General features: G+C 42.9%; 1 protein-coding gene across 6 annotated transcripts in view; it reads right to left on the bottom strand.

Moving 5' to 3' along the window:
• Positions 1-18,960, bottom strand: part of klhl32 (kelch-like family member 32) — a 49,563-nt gene extending 30,603 nt beyond the window's left edge. For 3 of the 6 annotated variants that reach the window (XM_034229174.1, XM_034229191.1, XM_034229199.1), the window contains exons 1-4: positions 18,817-18,960; positions 17,325-17,440; positions 6,148-6,328; positions 693-800 (exon numbers count right to left, since the gene is read on the bottom strand). In XM_034229174.1, coding sequence (XP_034085065.1) covers positions 693-800; positions 6,148-6,328; positions 17,325-17,347 — 312 coding nt within the window. In that variant the 5' untranslated portion in view covers positions 17,348-17,440; positions 18,817-18,960. The remainder of the gene's footprint in view (positions 1-692; positions 801-6,147; positions 6,329-17,324; positions 17,441-18,816) is intronic. The other 3 variants (XM_034229205.1, XM_034229213.1, XM_034229182.1) reach the window with 2 other exon arrangements.
• Positions 18,961-19,408: the final 448 nt, after the last annotated feature.

The raw sequence follows: 19,408 nt of genomic DNA, 5'->3' as shown, positions 1-19,408 counted from the left end.
AAATATGCATAAGTAGTATGCAAGATTAGCTGTGGACAGACAGGCACTGACACATATGCAGACACACAAGCAAACGCATGGTCTCCGCCAGGCTTACCCGGAGAAGAGATAATAATATGATATAACTTATAAGAACAAAACCATTCTACATAATGCATAGTTTTCAGTCTCAGTGGTTGAGACATGCAAGTTAGCTTGGCATGCTTGTAGCTGTTCTTGTTAGCCAATCGTCACAATACCCTTTCTGTGCCTGCTAAGGCTTCGGTCGCTTGTGTTCAGACCATGGATGTATAAAGAGAACTGGAACAGCAGAACCCCGTTCATTCCTATGAAAGTTGGCGGCCAAGAACAAAATGGCTTGAATTTACCCCGATCTTGGCCAATGGAGCATGCGCACTTGTGTATTGCATCACAGCCAAATTTGGCTCAATCAAGTTAATGGAGAGAGAAAAAAACTCTGGATCGGCTTTTAGAGAATTTTAAATAAGGGCTATAAAAGTGTCCATACGCGGTAGTTGATTTAGTTAAAATATCTGCTGATTTACACACGTCTCTTTCCCAATGTATGTCAATTGAAAAAAGTGTCCAATGACATCACAAAGTGATGCAGAAGTTGTAATTCTACCGTTTGGCCACTATGCAAATCTGCTTCAACGTCGGGCGCACTCCCTGGGGGCTTGGTTCAGACTTACTTGTCCTGTGTAGGCGAAGTCCAAAGCGTGCTTCAGTCCAACGCTGGTCACTCCTTGCAGAGTTACTTCGTCTGCCTCACTCTCCACCATACACAAGCTGAACATAGCCTGATGAAACACAAACATGGAGATTAGCCGAGGGAGACATGGCATTAAAAAGATGACCAATAATCACAGCGATTGAAGGTAAATCCAATCCAGCTTTGTTTTTCTCTCTCTAATGTTCACTCTGTAGGACGATCATATCATATTTGTGAGCTGTTACCGCGTTAACAGGAAGATAAATCGTTTTTGCGTTCTGAAAACAGCATCACAGTCAATCATAGCGTGCCAGACGCAACATCCTAGAGCCCTTCTGTATTGATTCTCCTGCCTTGGCCCCGGAGGGCAGCAGAAATAAATAGCACAACCAGTACTTTCTGTTAGACAGCCTTTCTATCTTTCTGTCCCTCTGTCACAAACACACACAAACACACACAGCATCTGCAGTGTGTCCCCGCTGTGTGTGAGTCCAGCTTGCTGCACGCTAATCAAAGGTATTGACCGGTGTCACACCATGAGGGGACGACCGAGCCATTGATCAGCAGCAGCAGCAGCGTGGAGGGGAGAGGGAAAGGAGGGTCAACTGTAGCCAAGATCAACTCAACCTGCTTTCTATGAGAGACAGCCGTGCTACCAAGCTTTATAAGGGTTAGAGTTTAGATTTATTTTCCACAAGATCGAATATAAAAAAGTGAATTTACTCAAGTACTCTAATTATGTTCAATTATGAGGTACCTGAGTATTTCTCTCTTTTCATGCCACTTACTCTTTACTCTTTTACGAGTTAAGATTTTAAGAGATTAATTATAAGGTACATTTTCAAAGGATATTTTCATGTTTCCAACAACTCAAATGATGTGGTTTTGGTTTGTGGCAGTGGTTTTCCTTTTAAAAAGGGGCCCTATTATGCTTTTCAGGGTTGTGTTATATTGGTTTCCATGCATGTAAATGGTCTGCAAAGGCTAAAATCCCCAAATCGCTTTCTGAACATTAAAGCATGGAGACATGTCACAATAGAGACACTAAATACAAATGAACCTGAACATTTGCAGAATATGTCCTCTTTGATTACTTTAATATATTTCATAATAAATACATCATTTTCAGGTTTGGACTGTGCTTTGGCTTTTTTTTTAAGTGTGAATGTGTCACTTTTCCCTCTGTGTAATTTGAATAGCATGTCTCAGTATTTTCAGAGTGAGTTTGAACAAAGCAATCGGTCTTATGTTTATAAATCTTATTTGATCTTTTATTGGAAATTCTTATTTTTTATATTATATACTACATTTTATTTTATTTACCTTAGTGTGGAATTCATTCTATAATGGAACAACTGTCACAAAAAACAATTTCCCCCTTGGGTTATTTGTTTTGATTCGGATTCTGATAACATAACAGTCAGTCCATTCTCCTGATCATACTTTCACATACACGTATTTGCACTGTGTGGTTTCAGTACTTTTAATAGGCTACAGCTCTTCTCCTCTGGCTTGTAATGGGGAAAGAACATTCAAAAAGCTTTCAAAAACAAACCCAGCTGCTGTAGAGAGTTTCTTTCCCCACAGTTCCTTTGCCTCAGGTTAGTGATTTAACTAACTTGCCATTTCACATATCTTTTTAATCGCAGTAGCAGTTTGTAGCGCAGTTTGTAGCGCAGTCACTCCGCGCTATCTCTGCTCAGAGACAGTGTGTAACAGCGTTAGAAGCTTGGCAGGGCCTCAGGCTGGCCAGTTATCGCAGGATCTCTTTGTCATGAAAACGACATTCACTCCTCCAGAAACTCCTCCAAATCTTCATGATTCATAGCACCCATGAACAAAGCAACAACCCCCTTCCCTCGGGGATGGCCGCTCTTTATTGCAAGGGTGATGTGTGAGGCAGGGTCAACTCGAGGCAATGCTCAGTTTTGACCAAAGCCTGCACATCTCTCCTCGGCCTTGTTGATTCACCAGTGTGCTAATTAAAGATCCAATGGTCCATTGAGCACATGGCCTGTGAATAAACCTGAGGTGTGACGGGAGCTTAGCTGTGGTCAATGTGTACATGAGGAAGTCAAAAAAGGAGAGCGCATGTGATGGAGAAACTGCTTGATGTGCAGTGTGTGAGCTCAGAGGGTGAATGAGGGCACCATGAGGGTGTTCACAGAGTTGCCCGCCTCCAGTGCGCACGCTCCTGACCTTGGCGGAGGAGCTGAGGGAGCGCTGGTGATGACAGATGGCTCCTTGGACTCGGGATATGGATCAAGCGCAGAGACACTTTGCGCCTAAGAGCCCCGCGCGCTACAGTCCTCTCACATGGTGCTGCAGTGCGGGTGCAGCGCCACAGTTAGCCTGTCCTGCCAACGCAATTTATGTGTATAGACGTGTGACTCGCCATGATACATTACAACATTCAGGGAGGTTGCTTTCATGTCTAGGTGAAATATTTTTGCTCTAAGGGCGTGTGGCTATTTACAGGCAGGTTTCTTCAAATAAAATCCTGACATAGTACATGAAAAGCATTTCAGATAAAAGGGTTCTGACCGAAGCTGCTGCTGCTTGTATTTTGTCCCGTAGCATAAAAATCTGAGTTCACAAGGGTGTATACAAATAAAATAATAATGTAAGTGGTTCACCCCGGAAAGTAATGACTAGGGCTGGACAATATATTAACATCTTTTTGACAATGTGATAAAAGACTAGATAGCCAATATAAGTGTTTCATAGTGGTGTCACTATGTCATGGAAGTAAACAAAGGAGTCCAATGGATGTGTTTTAGGTAGGGGGGAGTGTGTGGGAGAGAAACTCCCTCTGGAGGGAACACAGGGATTTTAGCCTTTGCAGAACATTTACATACACAAACACCTATACACTCTACAAGAAAGGGAAACCCCCAAAAAGCATAACAAGGCCCCTAAAAAGGGATTATTGTTATGACAACAGCTTCAGATAACTCTAGGATGCTTTAAAAAAGTGGAAGGTACAAGGGTTGTGTGAAATCATCAACAAACACATTTAGATAACTTAATTATGTGCAGAACCAGGGCTCGTTCTTTCTATGAGAAACAAGTGTATTTGACTGTTTCAATATTACAACAAATAGATAACATTTGCAAACCATAGATAGCACATGTTGTTTATTTAATGCTACAAATAAAACAAGTTTGTATGAAATATGTATTCATTATATAGTTTAGTTTGTGTGTTCAAAAATATATGAAGGGAAAATCCACACAATTTCATTTTGGGATGGGGCACTAAATGTGGTACTGAATGTCTTTCCACTTGGTCATATTACACAAAATAACCCACTTGTGGATTGATTTACATTATAACATTAACAAATCAAGCTTCACTATAAGTCTCTGAGGACTGATCAGCTGCAAGTGATATGGCAGAAATACTCTAAAGTCAAGAAAATACAGGCAAAAGCATTGTTTCTCATGCACTGGTACATTTTGAGATTTTGTTAAAATAGAAACAAATCATTATCTCAATGTATTTAATCAATCAGGGAAGTTTTATGGAGTCTATTCATTACATGTTTGACCCCATATAATTATCTTCATAAATAGGTTAACAATAACAGAGTTCTATGTGGTACAGATTGTACATACATCGTCTCCAAGACAATAATAGCTTTTGATACGAGTTCTGTCCTGCCTGCAGGGCTAGCAGAAAATTATTTCTCTTCAGGAAAAGCAAAGAAAGATCCTGTGTGTGTGTGTGTGTGTGTGTGTGTGTGTGTGTGTGTGTGTGTGTGTGTGTGTGTGTGTGTGTGTGTGTGTGTGTGTGTGTGTGTGTGTGTGTGTGTGTGTGTGTGTGTGTGTGTGTGTGTGGTGTGTGTGTGTGTGTGTGTGTGTGTGTGTGTGTGTGTGTGTGTGTGTGTGTGTGTGTGTGCGTGACTGATTTGTCCAAAAACTCCCCCGAGGAGACATCCAGACATCTTAGCAATGTGACGACATTGGAAGAGGCAGCTGACACATTCAGGACGAGTCCCAGGTAAACAACTCACGCTTGGTCAGGTATTTGATTACGATCACTCGTGTCCCCTGGCTAAGATAATGTGCTATAATCACTGCTACGTGATAAACCAACAGACCCAGAGACAGAGAGAAAACAGGCACTGTTCACGACACAGGGCTACTTCATCTCCTCTGTAAATGAGCTACATGAAACCCAGGAGTGGAGTCAGATGACAAACTGATGATAATGCTGTTAAACCTTGACAGGGGAACAAGAGAACGGAGTGAGTTTTATTGCTTACTGTAACAGGCTGATGCAATAATCTGAGGGCTGGAACAACAATGTTGTTCGCCACTCAGCTGGGACTTGAAATAGCGGCGTCGAACAAAAGTAGAACAAAAGTAAAGAAAAGGAGGAGAGGAGTGTGACTCGTCCACCCTAGTGAAAACAACCTACAAGTAATCCCTAAGCAACTTGGACATATTTAATCTGCCTCTCATTTTCAAGAGGGATTATTTTGTTCTACTTCCTGATCTGCTCAGTGTCCCTAAATCAAATCTCATCTGGGCCCTTTTCCCCGTGCGGCCCATCTCAGCAAATCTCTGACGGTTTGGCTGTCTAACAGCAGGAGTCTACATACCGCTACCTCTGTGCTATTACTTGAATCAGACTGAAATCTCAGCAAGGGACCAGCAAACACTAGAGACTGATTACTCTCATTGTTTGAAATTTTAAAGTGGTGTTCCTCCAAGACATTTGCTTGGCAGCAAAGCAGAGGCTCTTGAAACAGCATTTAGAACATTGTGGGAGCATAAAGTCCTCCGTTAATAATCTGTGCTAATAGAGTTAGATGAGTAAGACAGGTTTTCTGGCAGTTTCAACAATCTAACAGCTCTGAAGATGGTTATGCAACATGTTACTGTCACCTCTATCACATCAGCAGCAATCTACACTGCTAATGCCAAACATAGGATATGTGTATTAAAGGAGGACATATTATGCTACATTTTAGGTTCATATTTGCTTTAATGTTCAAAATTCCCTTTATTTTTCTCATACTACCTGTGTTGCAGCACCTATTTTCACCCTCTGTCTGAAACCAGAGTCCAGTCTGCTCTGATTGGTTAGCTGGCTGGCTCTGTTGTGATTGGTCAACCGCTTAGAGATGTTTTGCCCCTTAAGACTGTCACATACAGTGTTGTGGCGCTAGCCCAGAGAAGCGTGAGTGTTACGTAGTTATGTCACTATGTTACAGAAATAAACAAAGGAGTAATAGGGCCTCTTTAATAACAAACCGTCAAAATCTTACTGTTCAAAAGTAACCGTATCTGACCCCACAGATCATAAGCCCTTGCATTTTCCTAAAGCCCCGCCTCAAATCCACAGCATCAGGGCAAGTCTGGGCTCAGTCAAAGAGGTAAAATAACTCTAAAACTACACTTCCTGGGGGCTTGGTTTTCAGACTCACCCTGAAGTAATCACTGCAGGCTGCCAGGACGGCTTTGTGGGCGTGGAACTTCTGCTCACCGGCCACCAGGGTGACGTCACACAGCAAGCCATCCTTCCTCTGCTGGTTGAGAGCGGAGAGCACCAAGTCCTGGTGGGACTTTGACTGACAGAGCCTCTGTCCTGTCAGCATCTCCCCACTGCTAAACAGACAGACAGACACACACAAATAAGACATGTTAAACTGGAGTTGTAGATGAGACAAAGCTCGCTTGTGCAATAATGACTACTGCTTCTACAGCTACTCTCATTAAACACTTACTTGACAGCTTTGACCCTACAAAGGGTAAGATTTTTTCAACAAAATGTTACACTCCTTAATACGAGCTTAATGTTTGCAAAGCTTGTCATTTAAATCTCCAAATTCAAATGTAAAACGTCCTTCTCCCTTTGTTCGTTTGCAAATTGTTGTCACATGTGGAGGTAAGTTGTAAGACCCAAACGTAGAGACAAAAGGGAGGTATAAATAACTTCAGGCAATCTTTAATTAAAGTCAAGCTGATACAAAACAGTTTAACAAGAAACTAAGGGAGCAGACAATGTGGCACAGACAAGCAGCTAAAAGAAAAATAATACAAATCGGGATAGCACCAGGAACACAGGCAGGGAATTTACAGTGAACACAAGGACTACACCAGAGAAACATTGACGACAAACTGACAGAGAGCACTGGAAAAGACAAGCACACATAACTAATCACTTTGACAAGTCACAGCTGGAGAGGGCAGGCATACACACAAGGGCAGCAGGGTGATTACACACAGGTGGAAAGAGTCAGGGCGGGGCAGACAATCAGAAAAGGCAGGAAAACACTAAGGCAGAAAGTGAAACTGAAGTTACCTGTAACTCCAGCTTCTATGAGTATAGGCGTAGCCCTCTAAGCAGCCGCGGCGTTATAGATATAGGGCCCAGTGCCAGAGTGGGTGGGCCTAGGCCCAGTAGGCCCACCCACTCTGGCACTTGGCCTACCCATTCATTGATAAAAAATGATTGGGCGAAAATATAGTTTCCAACATTTTTGATCAAAATTAACAATAAAATAATAAAATAAGAGGAAACATGTGTTTCCCTTTCAAAAATTTATAAAATTAAAAGCAACATTAATTAACGTAATCAGGCCGAACTCATAGTCGAAGCGCGGGAGCAAACACATCGTAGAACGTCTCGCGGCCGCGCGCAGACGAAGGAGGACAGTGGACTGGACAGACACAAAAAATATACTGCGCTCACTAACGATGTCACAACAATCGATGTTCAGGTTTTTTTTAAAGAGTAAGAACAGAGTCGCCGCCGCTGGAACCACCACAGTCATCATCCTCACAGCAGGTGCCGCCTCAGAGAGACGAGAGTGTGTTTAATGTTGTACCCCCGCTGAGCTCAGTCCCTCTGCGGGACGTAGCACCTGTTGCAGGATAACAGAAAATAGCATCCCAGTGCCGGACCTATCAGACATAGATGACCCGGCGGCTACACAGCCAAAGCTCATAAAGTAGCCTCAGACACTTTTCGGACAAAAGAAAAGGAGCTTCGCTGGTATGACAAGTACACATTCTTGGAGTATAGCATTAGCAAGGACAGCATTTTAGAGAGAGAGGCGGGGCCGGCGGAGAAGATACATTCAGTCGCCATGGTTACAGGGACTGGAAATACATCGACTATGCTCTCAGTAAACACAAATGTCATTCTAGGCATAGCCTATTTTTATTAGATTATTAACAAAAATCACGAGAAAACATTTGAACAGGCCCAGCCGAAATTACATTGGCCCACCCATAATTGAAATCCTGGCGCCGCGACTGCCTCTAAGGCAGTGTTTCTCAAACTTTTTCATACCAAGGACCACTTAACCAATAAAAAAACACTCGCGGACCACCTAACTCCACAAATATCCAAAAACACATCGTTTTTCTAGAACAGATTACAAATCACCTGGAAATTGTACAAACAGGTGGCAACATGTGTGACGAAGGTGTTGCGCTGGGCTATATTATGCAATTGAAAGTGAAACTTAAGCTCGCTCCATTGTAGAGATATTCCCGCGAGAGTGCGGAAAACTTATTTATTTCAAATGTGAAATGTTACCAATATACTCACGGACCACTAGGGGGCGGTCACGGACCACCAGTGGTCCGCGGACCACACTTTGAGAAGCACTGCTCTAAGGCTATCGCTATTGGGTAATCCCCTGCGCAGCACTAAAACACTTGTTGTCCACGCCCACCTGCGAGGTGGGCCTCACCCTCGGACTCACTTCCGGTATAAATAGGAAGGAGGCCCGACAATCTGCTCCCACACAAACAGCTTTTCTTCAACTATTCGTGGAGCCAGTGGGGCCCAGAACTTAGAGGGCTACGCCCATACTCATAGAAGCTGGAGTTACAGTAGGTAACTTCAGTTCTATTTCGTATATGGCTTCGCCCTGTAAGGCTATCACTATTGGGTTAAGGGCGAAGCAAGATGTAGTCTGCGCCCCACAGGGTCCACCCGGTACCAGAAGCACAGACACACCTACTCAGATAATAACCCATGCCTATTGCGCCATGCGAGTGGCGCATCACAGTCCCTGGAATATAGCATAACATGAATATTCTCCATGAGGGGACGAAGGCTGGGAACAATACAAACCTGCCGCTGTGAAAAAGTAGAGACGAAGGTCACACTTTGTCCAGCGATAACAAAAGGGGGAACAAGGGCAGCTCTCTGCATGCAGACAGGCAGGAGAGGGCGCACAGCTGGATTCCTGACATCACTCACTCTGACAAAACGCTTCGTACAAAGTGTGTCAGAGAGGGAAAAAAGTTAACATCCCTCTCATAAGAGGGAAAAAGGGCCGCTCTCTGCGTGCCGAGAAGCAGGCGAGAGGCGCACAGCTGGATCCCTCTCATGTTGGCCTGCTTCACCCCAAAAAACGCTGTCAGGTTCGGCTCCAGAGGAGGGGTGGCCGGAAACCCAACATCTGTGAACCCCTCCACCTTGGTGAGGGGAACAAATGTGGCCACCGGAGCCTTCAGGGTCCTGGGGTTCGCCGCCGCCCCTTCCTGGTACCTCCGGATGGCCGGGAAGCGCGGCCAGATCGGGTCACTCCTGACGCTGTGGTGATGGAAAAGCGCGTGTTCGGTGTGTTCGGTTGCCAGGCTGGCACCCGGCTCCGACTCTGTCTCCTCCGTCCGGAGGAGAGGAGGGAGGGGAGAACCGAACGGTGAACCGTGGAGGGAGACGGGGTAGGAGTCGTCCGACTCCTGCCCGGCACTCGGCTCCCGGAACACGAGGGCCTGGTCCGCGGCCTCGTAGGCCTGGATGGGCCAATCGTCCTTCTCGGCTGCAGCAGCGAGAGCGTCCGCTCTGCGCTTCCCGTCGGCCGGAGGGAGACGGACACAGTGGGCACACGACACCTGCTGGTTTAGAGCCGCGTACGCGTGCTCCGACTCCAGGCAGGATTTGCATATTGGGTGCCGGTCATAACTCATGATGTACCCAGCATGACATGAAGGGCAACTTCTGACACAACCCTGTGTACTCGTGTCGAATGCTTAGTGTCTCTCCTGCTTCAGATTGTCGGGCCTCCTTCCTATTTATACCGGAAGTAAGTCAGAGGGTGGGGCCCACCTCGCAGGTGTTTCAGTGCTGCGCGGGTGCACAGGGGATTACCCAATAGCGAAAGCCTTAGAGGGCGAAGCCTACAAGAAATAGAACAGGACAGAGGAATAAACATAATAAAACACAAAAATACCACGATCATGAAAATTGGACTGCAAAGATATGCCCCTGCGCGTGTTCGGTGTGTTCGGTTGCCAGGCTGGCACCCGGCTCCGACTCTGTCTCCTCCGTCCGGAGGAGAGGAGGGAGTGGAGAACCGAACGGTGAACTGTGGAGGGAGACGGGGTAGGAGTCGTCTGACTCCTGCCCGGCACTCGGCTCCCGGAACACGAGGGCCTGGTCCGCGGCCTCGTAGGCCTGGATGGGCCAATCGTCCTCCTCGGCTCCTCGTGTCTCCTCCGTCTTACGATGTTATTTTATATATAGACACACATATCCCCCGGGAACACAGGGATGATCACCTCTAGTCTTCTTAAGAAATCCGTCGTATAGTCCTAACTTCAATGTAACTCTAATATCTTTATGACAGAGCAGCATTTTTGGAAATGAGTCTCAGACTGACAAAGAACACTTTCTGCACATTAGTGTATGTCTTACAGTTCTCAAGTTCGATTCTGTATAGTGGATGAGACACATTACAGAGTAAAGGACTGACTGATTGTGCAAAGGTAGTTTTTTTCAAACCCCATCCTCTGTCCCACCCAGATTCCTCCCATTCATCAACAGCATGGCACCCTCTCTACCCACATATCTCTCTGTCCCCTTACACTTGCGACGTCGCTCTAAAGGCTGCTGTCTGCCAGGAGGCTGGCTCTGTCACCTTCATGGGGATGCTGCCTAACACACAGGAAATAATGGGTGTGTGAGGGTGGATGTGTGTTCATACTATGTGCCACCAGAGGTAGGATGAATGATGAGTCAGGCTGTCTGTTTGATATTTGGACTCTGCCGGAGGGAAGAGTCGAGGGAGAAAAAAGACAGAAAATGCTGTGCTGGATGAGAAGGAAGGGAAATTACCGGATTGAGCAACTCAGGGACAGAGAAGCCGTACGGGGGATTGGAGGTGTGATGGGTGGAAGCCTTTGATGCCTTGATGATAGTGACTACACAAAAAAGATGAAACGATCATCTTATAACTTTGATCATTCTGAAGCTGTTGATGTAACGTGCACATTAAAGGTCCCATGTCATGCTTTTCCGGTTATTACCCGTCCCCTTGTGTGTTATGTAGCTTTTTCTGCATGTAAACGGTCTGCAGAGTCACAAACCCTCAAAGTACACCCTGTAGCGAGTACAACTCTAACACAGAAAAGACCTGTCTATGCTGCCCCAGAACGCCTCGTTGGATATTTTTCTTTTTCGATTTTTTTCTTCCTGAGTATAGGGACGTAAGCATACCCAGGTGCAAATGGACCAATCCTCGGAGCTCCTCACACGCACACACTCACTCAGCCTTATCTTTTCTCAGCCGTGGCTCCATGGATCTCCACTCACAGTTCGCCAAACACTCACGTCACGTGTGTGTGCTCAGGCTGAGTTCCGCGGTGTCTCGCTGTCTCGCGGAGCAGCGAGCCCCACAACGTCCCGCCAACACGGCACCCAGACCCCACCCAGCATTCTCATCTGTTTGTCATTACTGGTGTCATTTTCTGGTTGCTAACAAACGCCAGTGTAACACATAAACACTCATCAGAGCACAGTGGGCTCACAGGGAGGGGGGGGGGGGGCAGGTGCTCCAACAAGGCATGTAGGACAGAGAGTGAATACACATACTATACAGAGATGCTGTATGTCATGAGAAACCAATGTGAGTTTGGAACATTGAACAATGTAAATCTATTCTAGTAGACCTCAACAATAGAATTATGATCAGTAGAAATGGCCATGACATGGGACCTTTAAGAGGGTTACTTAAGTGGTTAAGTAATGCAGTTTCATAAAACTGGTTGATGTTCAAGGGATAGATTACTTTCAAAAGAAAAATATTTAGGATATTTTTCCAACATTGAAACCCAAAGCATCTTTTACTAGTTTGCCGTGCATTGACTTGGATGGATTGTACCTGGAATAAATGTTCTCTTAAAAGCTCCTGTTGCCTGCAGGCTTCTGAATTGGTACAGACAAATGCATCACACAGACAAGTGTTCCCTAGGCTTGCCTACACACACATCTGAAGACATTCTGTGCAACTGTTTTGGCTGAAAAGTGATTTTTTTATTATGAAACTATATATAGTTTTTTTGGGACATGGACTACTGTTATTGCAATATGTTTCATGAAGGAAAAAAAGTAGCCTTGTGTGCCCAAAGACTGAATATCCAAAGAAAAATGCTGTTTTTGGAAACAAAGAGCACAATAATGTAGTTGGTGTCAACTCAAATAGCCTGACTTTAACTACAGATAAAAATGAGATGTTAGATTCTTGCTCAAGACTTAAAACCAATCAAAACAAATGTGGCCTTTTTTTCTCATCATTCTACATAAAGCCAAAAAGGATTATTAAAATAATTGTGATCTCCAAGCGAAAAGCAATATGACATCATCCTAATTTTTCTCATGTCTTGATCCGTCAAAGCCACAAAGGCATAAAACAGCTGTTTTCACAAGCTCCATGGTTCTCCTTATAATTACAGATATGACCTTGATCTATAAAATAGGGGGAGTTTCACTTTAAAGCCGCAGTGTGTATTTTCAGCAGCCAGCATTACTGTCTGCACAGTTGATATTAAATACTGTACCACTGGGTAGATGGGGTCCTGCATATGATGGCTCAGGAAAACCATCAAAAGGTTGACACTTCAAACACGTGTTGCCTGTGTAGCCAATTGTGATTTACAGTATATCCTTCAAGTGTGTTCACGGCTGTGCTTAATCAATCAATACGTTTGTATACAGCCAGGGGCGGATCTACCGGGGTGGCATGGGGTGGCAACTGCCACCCTAAACAATAGCATTGCCACCCCAGCTGCCACCCCAGTTGGCATCTTTGTTTTGAAAGAAAAGTTGTGGCTCATCGGACATTTATGAGAGAAAGTCTCTAATATCCGAGTGCAAGTGAATGCAGCACAATATGCACGTCATGTAACCCCTCCCCCGGTCCTGGCGCGAGAGTGGTTTTGCTGAACAAAATAGTAATCGCCGCATTCAGCTGTAATAGGCATGCCAACTTGATGCTCTGCTCACGGATGACTCGATGAGAATAACAAACTGTTAAGATGATGACCTTGTATGCGTGTATATATTTGTTTTTCTTTGAGGGGGTCTGCCACCAAAAAACAGTTTTAAGTCCTGAGAAAGTAAAATAAGACGGTGTGTAAAACTACACTGCCCAGCCAACAGAAAGTAACCACTTTGATTTAACTAGGCCAGTAGGTAAGGACCTTCCACTGGATAATAACTGCAGCGATGTTTTAGCTGAATACACGTTTTTTAACCCTAACTGATGCAGTTAGTCACTTCTTTAATGTTTGTTCTTTCTGATGTAAAGTCAAGGTTGTAACTGTATATCAATAATGATATAATTACTTGTTTTTCAAATTTGAAGGAGGGTGAGCAAGCATCTTGATGAACATTCATCATTAACTCCTCCAAAAAATATAGTTTATTCAATAATAAATGAATATGTGAATCATAACAGTTCTTCACTATATCTGTAAAGCGTCTTTGAGCACCTGTAAAAACACTAACAAATTAAATCTATTATTATTATTATTATTATTATTTATTAACAGTGATTGACAGCTGATAGGAATAATATGATTGTTAATAGTATCATATTCATTCAGACAAACATCAATGAGACAGTTAATTAATGTACTTATTGCAGCAGTCTGCATAGATTTGGTTCCCCTGCTGGTCTAAGAGTGAAACAAACTCATTCAGTTATTGTTCAGTTAAAATTCATTAAATTACATCTGCCACCTTGTAAGGCTTTACTGATGTGCCACAATAATATCACCTATGTGATTGAGTTAAAATATTAATATTGTGGCTTTCCAAGTTAACATTGATTGTAGGGGTGTAACGGTTCACAAACATTTCGGTTCGGTACATACCTCAGTTTTTAGGTCACGGTTCGGTTCGGTACGTTTTCGGTATAGCAGAAAAAATGATCACAAAACATTAAATATTTTTTTTAAATTATTATTAAACTGTGACTAATGTATTCAAATAAATACAAAATATAGTAAAATAAACATTAAGGTGCAGCATTTCGATGAACTGAAATAATCTGTATTTGAACTGTACTAGTACCTAAGCAGCCAGCTTGACATTAGGACTTGCTTGTCATTGTATTTTCATGTTGTTTAAAGAAAGATGAACTTGTCCACATTGCTTGCTGAAAGGGCAGATCTGCTGGCAATAACAATGTCTCCTGCTGTGGATAACACCCTCTCTAGGGACAGTGGCAGCAGATACAGCCAGGTAGCGCTTTGCTAACATGGCAACATAAGGATATTTGGCGTTTGTATTAGCTTTGGCTCGGTCTGAACTCTTTGCGAGTGGTGGAGGCTTAAATGCTAGTGGGAGTTGGGTTTGCACTTCAGTCTTTTTTCTTTTGGTACCGGTGATATTCACATTCGGGTGATGCCTTTTCAAATGAGTGTGATGTATTGCCAGCCGCGTAACCAATGTTAGTTGAACAATGCCGACAAACAGCTTTGGTTCGGTCCACCTGTCTTTGTCCGTCATCCTTGTACGTAACTGCGAAATCAAAATGTTCCCAAACCGGAGACTTCAATGATGCTGGAGGATTTTCAGCTCAACTTTATCTGCGTTCGCCATTTCGACAGTTCCTCAAATTACTGACTACATTTGAACGCATCCCTGTGACTAGCTCTCATAGTATGCCTCTCGTCCAATGAAATGACTTGGTCGCTCTATGATATAGATTACTTCCAGAAAGTTGTTCATGTTCTCAATTTTTTACGTTTAACGCTATATTCGTTCGGTACACACGTGTACCGAACCGAAGGGCCCGTACCGAATAATTTCAGTACGGGTACGTGTACCGTTACACCCCTAATTGATTGATATGATTGCGATTTAAATCAGCATATACTTCTGTCAGGGGATGCCACCCCTCAAAATCTCCTGCCACCCCATGAATATTTGTCTAGATCCGCCCCTGTATACAGCCCAATATCACAAATTACATTTGTCTCAGGTGGCTTTGCAGTACAACATACAACACCCTCTGTCTTTAGACCTTCGTAGTGGCCAGAGAAAAACTCCAAAAGAAACCCTACTGTCGTCCAAAAACAATAAAAAAAACTAACAAATAAGCTACAACATTGCACTTGGTAACATGTTTTATCAATATGACAAACAAGGGCACTTGATTTTTAGTCAATCAATGCTTTTCTGCTGCTCTAAATACTCACATCTCAAGAGCTCTGTTATTTTTGATTACTTACTGACTCAGGTCAGAAGAATTTCATTGCCATTTCTACACTGTAGCTTTGTGCATAATTATGACAATAACACCTTTGAATTTGAATCTAAACTATTTCAAAAATAAAAATCCTACAATTGAAAGCAAATGTGTAATTTAAAGTGTCTTATAGAATTCAGTAGCACATTCTTCCATCACTTAAAGGTTACAGATAATTTGACAGAATACAATTAAAAAGGAATTCAGTAAGAGTACAACCTTCTGCAGGAACAGTGTGTTCTTCATCACATGTGCAGCCTACACTACTCCACTAACTGAGCCAAAGGTCTATGATTTGGATAACATTACTGGAGTGAATATGTTTTACATGTTATGATATTTTGTATAAACAACCAGATAGTAGCCTAAAGCTAAGTACACAGTTTATAACCTTCTGCTAGTTTTGACTAGCAATCTGATGTGGGATGTAACCTAGCTTGCTAATGCTAATTGAGAAGTTTTCATTTATCTATTTTTATGAATTCCTTTTTGTAAAGCATTTCTTTACAGCCCAAAGCCAACACATTTCCCAAGTACTTTATTTAATGTACAGCTAGTTAGCTAGCTTGTCACTTAGTACCTCTGAACTTTGTCTTTCACTACTCTGCGCTAATTATTGTATGTTCTTTGTGCCTGCTACAACACCTGAGCTTTTCCTCGGGGATAAATAAAGGTTTATCGTATCTTATGTTACCTTATTTAATCTTATTTAAGCTAACTCACCACATGACCCATTTCATATAAGGGAATGGGAGCCGCAGTGCATATACATATCAGCATTTCCCGGTCATTTGTCTGCGGTTTTGCATCCAAAATCGAAAAAAGTAGGCTCAAAATGTAAATGCCCGTACAAAGAGAAGCTCGAGTCTAGGAAAATCAGAGGAGCGTTATTAAAAAAAAAGTTTATTGATGTCATCCATCCATATCAATTAAGAGAAGGACGGACTGTTCACTTTAACTGATTTTAGCGCCTCTCTGATGTTTGGAGTTAGTGTTTACACCTTTCGTCAATTAAAAAATATTAAATTTTTAGGCCCATGTCAAGTTTACAAATGGGGGGATGTATGACCTTCAAATCTATACAGGTTTATTGACAACTATAGAGTTCTCCTGACAGAGGTAAGATAACTAATATAACGCTTACTGAGTGCAAACAAAACGTCGTCAAGCATAATTAATCTCCCAGTATATGTATGTATTCTGCAATATTTCCTTTTTTAAATGATATTCCCAGTGTAGTGGTTTGTGTGCCTGTATTTCAGAAGTACAAGATGTCACTCATGCTCCTTTTTTTGTGTTGCTCGTTGGTCATAGGAGTGGCTGTTATAGCCAGTGACATAATATTGCCTACCAACCATGTTTAAAACATTTAAAGTGAAAAGGTTACGGCTACTCCGCACACTGTAGAGGTTAGGTCAATAGGTTGCAGTCGCTAGTTGCGAGTTGCTGTTGATGACGTAACATTCCCATCTCCATTACCTAATGTATGTGTTCAACAAATGAATGGATTTATTTAGCAAATTAATGGATTAAAAGATTGCTAATTAAATGGTAAATGGTTTGTTTGTCTATCTGCAAAATAACACGTGTTAAAACAACCAGAGTAAATAACCCGTATTGTTTAATTTTATTCCAGATATTTCTTAATTATTGATTTAAGTTGCAATCCTATTTGTGATAAGTGTATAAAGATATATGTCACTAAAAAGCACCTTCAGTAGTAATACATGGGCTTGAGAAGGCAAGCTAGAGACAAGCTGCATGCCAGATTTGAGAAAAAGGACTAACACATTGTTGGATTCTCATGGGATTTGTTGAAAATAACAAAAAGTATAGTGGGTTTACCTTTTTCTAACCTCCAATAAATCCAAACAGCAGAAATCCAGTGAAGCCTGTACACTGGGAACATCTTTATTGAGCACAATATTGATCTTACATGGATCTTCTTCAGGCTAGAATAAATAATAGTGCACTCTGTCCCCTAAGCAGTGTGATGAAATAGTCTTTTGATTTTTCAGTGCATAATTGCAACTTGAGGATTTTTTCAACTGGTTCCATGAGCCTTTATCAAGCATGTATGGAATGTTTTGACGGACCAGTCCACTTACCTGAGGCTAGGTTCAGAAGGCATGCCCCTGGAGATAGGATGAGGTGATGAAGGTGGAGGGGAGGTGTTATGTGGCTCCTGAAGACTGTCGTCTCCTCACTGGGAACATGCATCAGCCTGATAGGACAGAACAGCGCGTCAGTTTTACTCAGACCATCCACTCCACCCAGACACACTGTGACAACCTCCTCTGCGATGTGTGAAGAGCCAAGTGCTGACTTTGTCCCTTCTCTTGACTTTGACAATTATCATTGCTGTTCTTTCAAGGCCTTTTCATGTCACAGCCACAGGCGGATCGACATCAGAGAAGACAAATAAACAAGCTCAGCACTTCTACAAACAAGCTGGGAGTCCAAATTACACCAAGTCAGTTTGGTGTAGCTACAACCTTGACATAATGTGTGACACATCTGAATCTGATACCCCTCTGTCTGCAGAGACAACATGCCCAGCAGCACAAGAGGGAGACAAAGGTCAGCACCACTGAAATCCTAGATGGTTGAAATGCTACTTAGTCGCTGTGCAATAAGGCGCCCCCAGGTCCCCCAACATTTTATAAGAAATGCTTTTGTATGTATGTGGTCTCCCTCAAGACAGGGCTAAGTGTACAAGTGGCTACACTTCAGCGAGAGCTATAGCTATCGATCTGTTCATGAGTGACCTTCAGACGCATGGCCACAGGCAACTGCTGAGTGAAGAGGGAGAGAAGGAGCTTACCATCCTGAGTCCATCCCCTAAAAACAGGACAACACATGCTGCACATATTTCATAGCTTTACATAAATAAGCTCTTGATTGTGTTGTCCTTATAGAGGCAAATCAAGCTATTTTACTTGAAATAACATCTTGAGAATGACACCTCTAGTGCAAATGAGACTAAAATTCCATATTTTCCCAGATGTTTAATACATGTCCTTAATATAAGCAGCTCACCAAGTTTGATTGATTACATTCAGCTACTGTACATGGGATTTTCCCCCCAGCTTTCTAATGAGATAATGACATAATTTGAGCTTCAAAATGGATTAAACATATCCGGATGATGGATATATTTAGGACCTGACAATCAACAACAAGTAGGCCATTGTTCCAATGCAAAAAGACTGTAATCTCCTTACTGCAAAAAAGCACAGATCTAAATGTTGTATTTTACGCACAAGAGGTAATTAGGGATGACCCACGATCAGTGCGCAAGGAAGAGGATCGGGAGAAGAAAAATACATGTTTGGGTTACCAGATAAACAGACACCATTAGTGAATTATAACTGTCACTTTCCAAAAAGCTCCCAGCTGTCAAAGGTCTCTTAGCAACAGGCCAGCGCCTCGGTCCAAAAACTATGTCGGAGAACACCCTCCTCGAGCACAATAATCCTGTTGCATCCGTCACATGGCGCACGCACACACCGAATTCTATATAGAGCACATAAGGGCTTGTCAGGAATTAACTGTATTCGGCTTCCCTCTTGTCTTAATATGCAACACAGGCTTACGCACCTCATATGAATGTGTTATGATTCAGTCCCGTCCCCTCTGGCGGCGGCTCCGGTACAAATGTCATCTGATGTCCGAGGTTGGGCTCTCCTACATCCGCGGAGAAAGAAAAGGAGCGTTGTTATCGCGGACACTTTATTGGTTACAGTGTAGCACCTAAATTGTTAGGTTTTAAACCCCGCCTCTACACGGCGGTCGCATGAATATGGACAAAGATAGGAAACAGCGCCCTCTGGTGGATAATTGGGATACGGCAAGCTCATATAATAGAGTAATAGACTATGATAGGTGGGGGTGCATTTATTAATGCCAAGTGCTGTTATTTAACACCATACTGCTCCCAGTGGTGGAATGTATACCTGAGTGAATGTACTCAAGTAGGCTACTGCACTTAAGTTAAAGGTAGGGTAGGTAAGATTGGAGAAACCAGCTCGAGTGCGCTAGAATTTGAAACAACGCATCCGAAAAAAATCTGCCCCTTCTTTCAAATCAAATCAAGTTTTATTTAGGCTATATAGCACATTTATAAACGATTTTTGGTCGAGCCAAAGTGCTGTACATATAATAAAATTAGCCTACAGTAGAGACACTTTAC

This window comes from Gymnodraco acuticeps, unplaced genomic scaffold (assembly GCF_902827175.1).
Source record: "Gymnodraco acuticeps unplaced genomic scaffold, fGymAcu1.1, whole genome shotgun sequence".
Classification (NCBI taxonomy): Eukaryota; Metazoa; Chordata; class Actinopteri; order Perciformes; family Bathydraconidae; genus Gymnodraco; species Gymnodraco acuticeps.
This window is presented reverse-complemented; position numbering and strand designations above follow the sequence as displayed.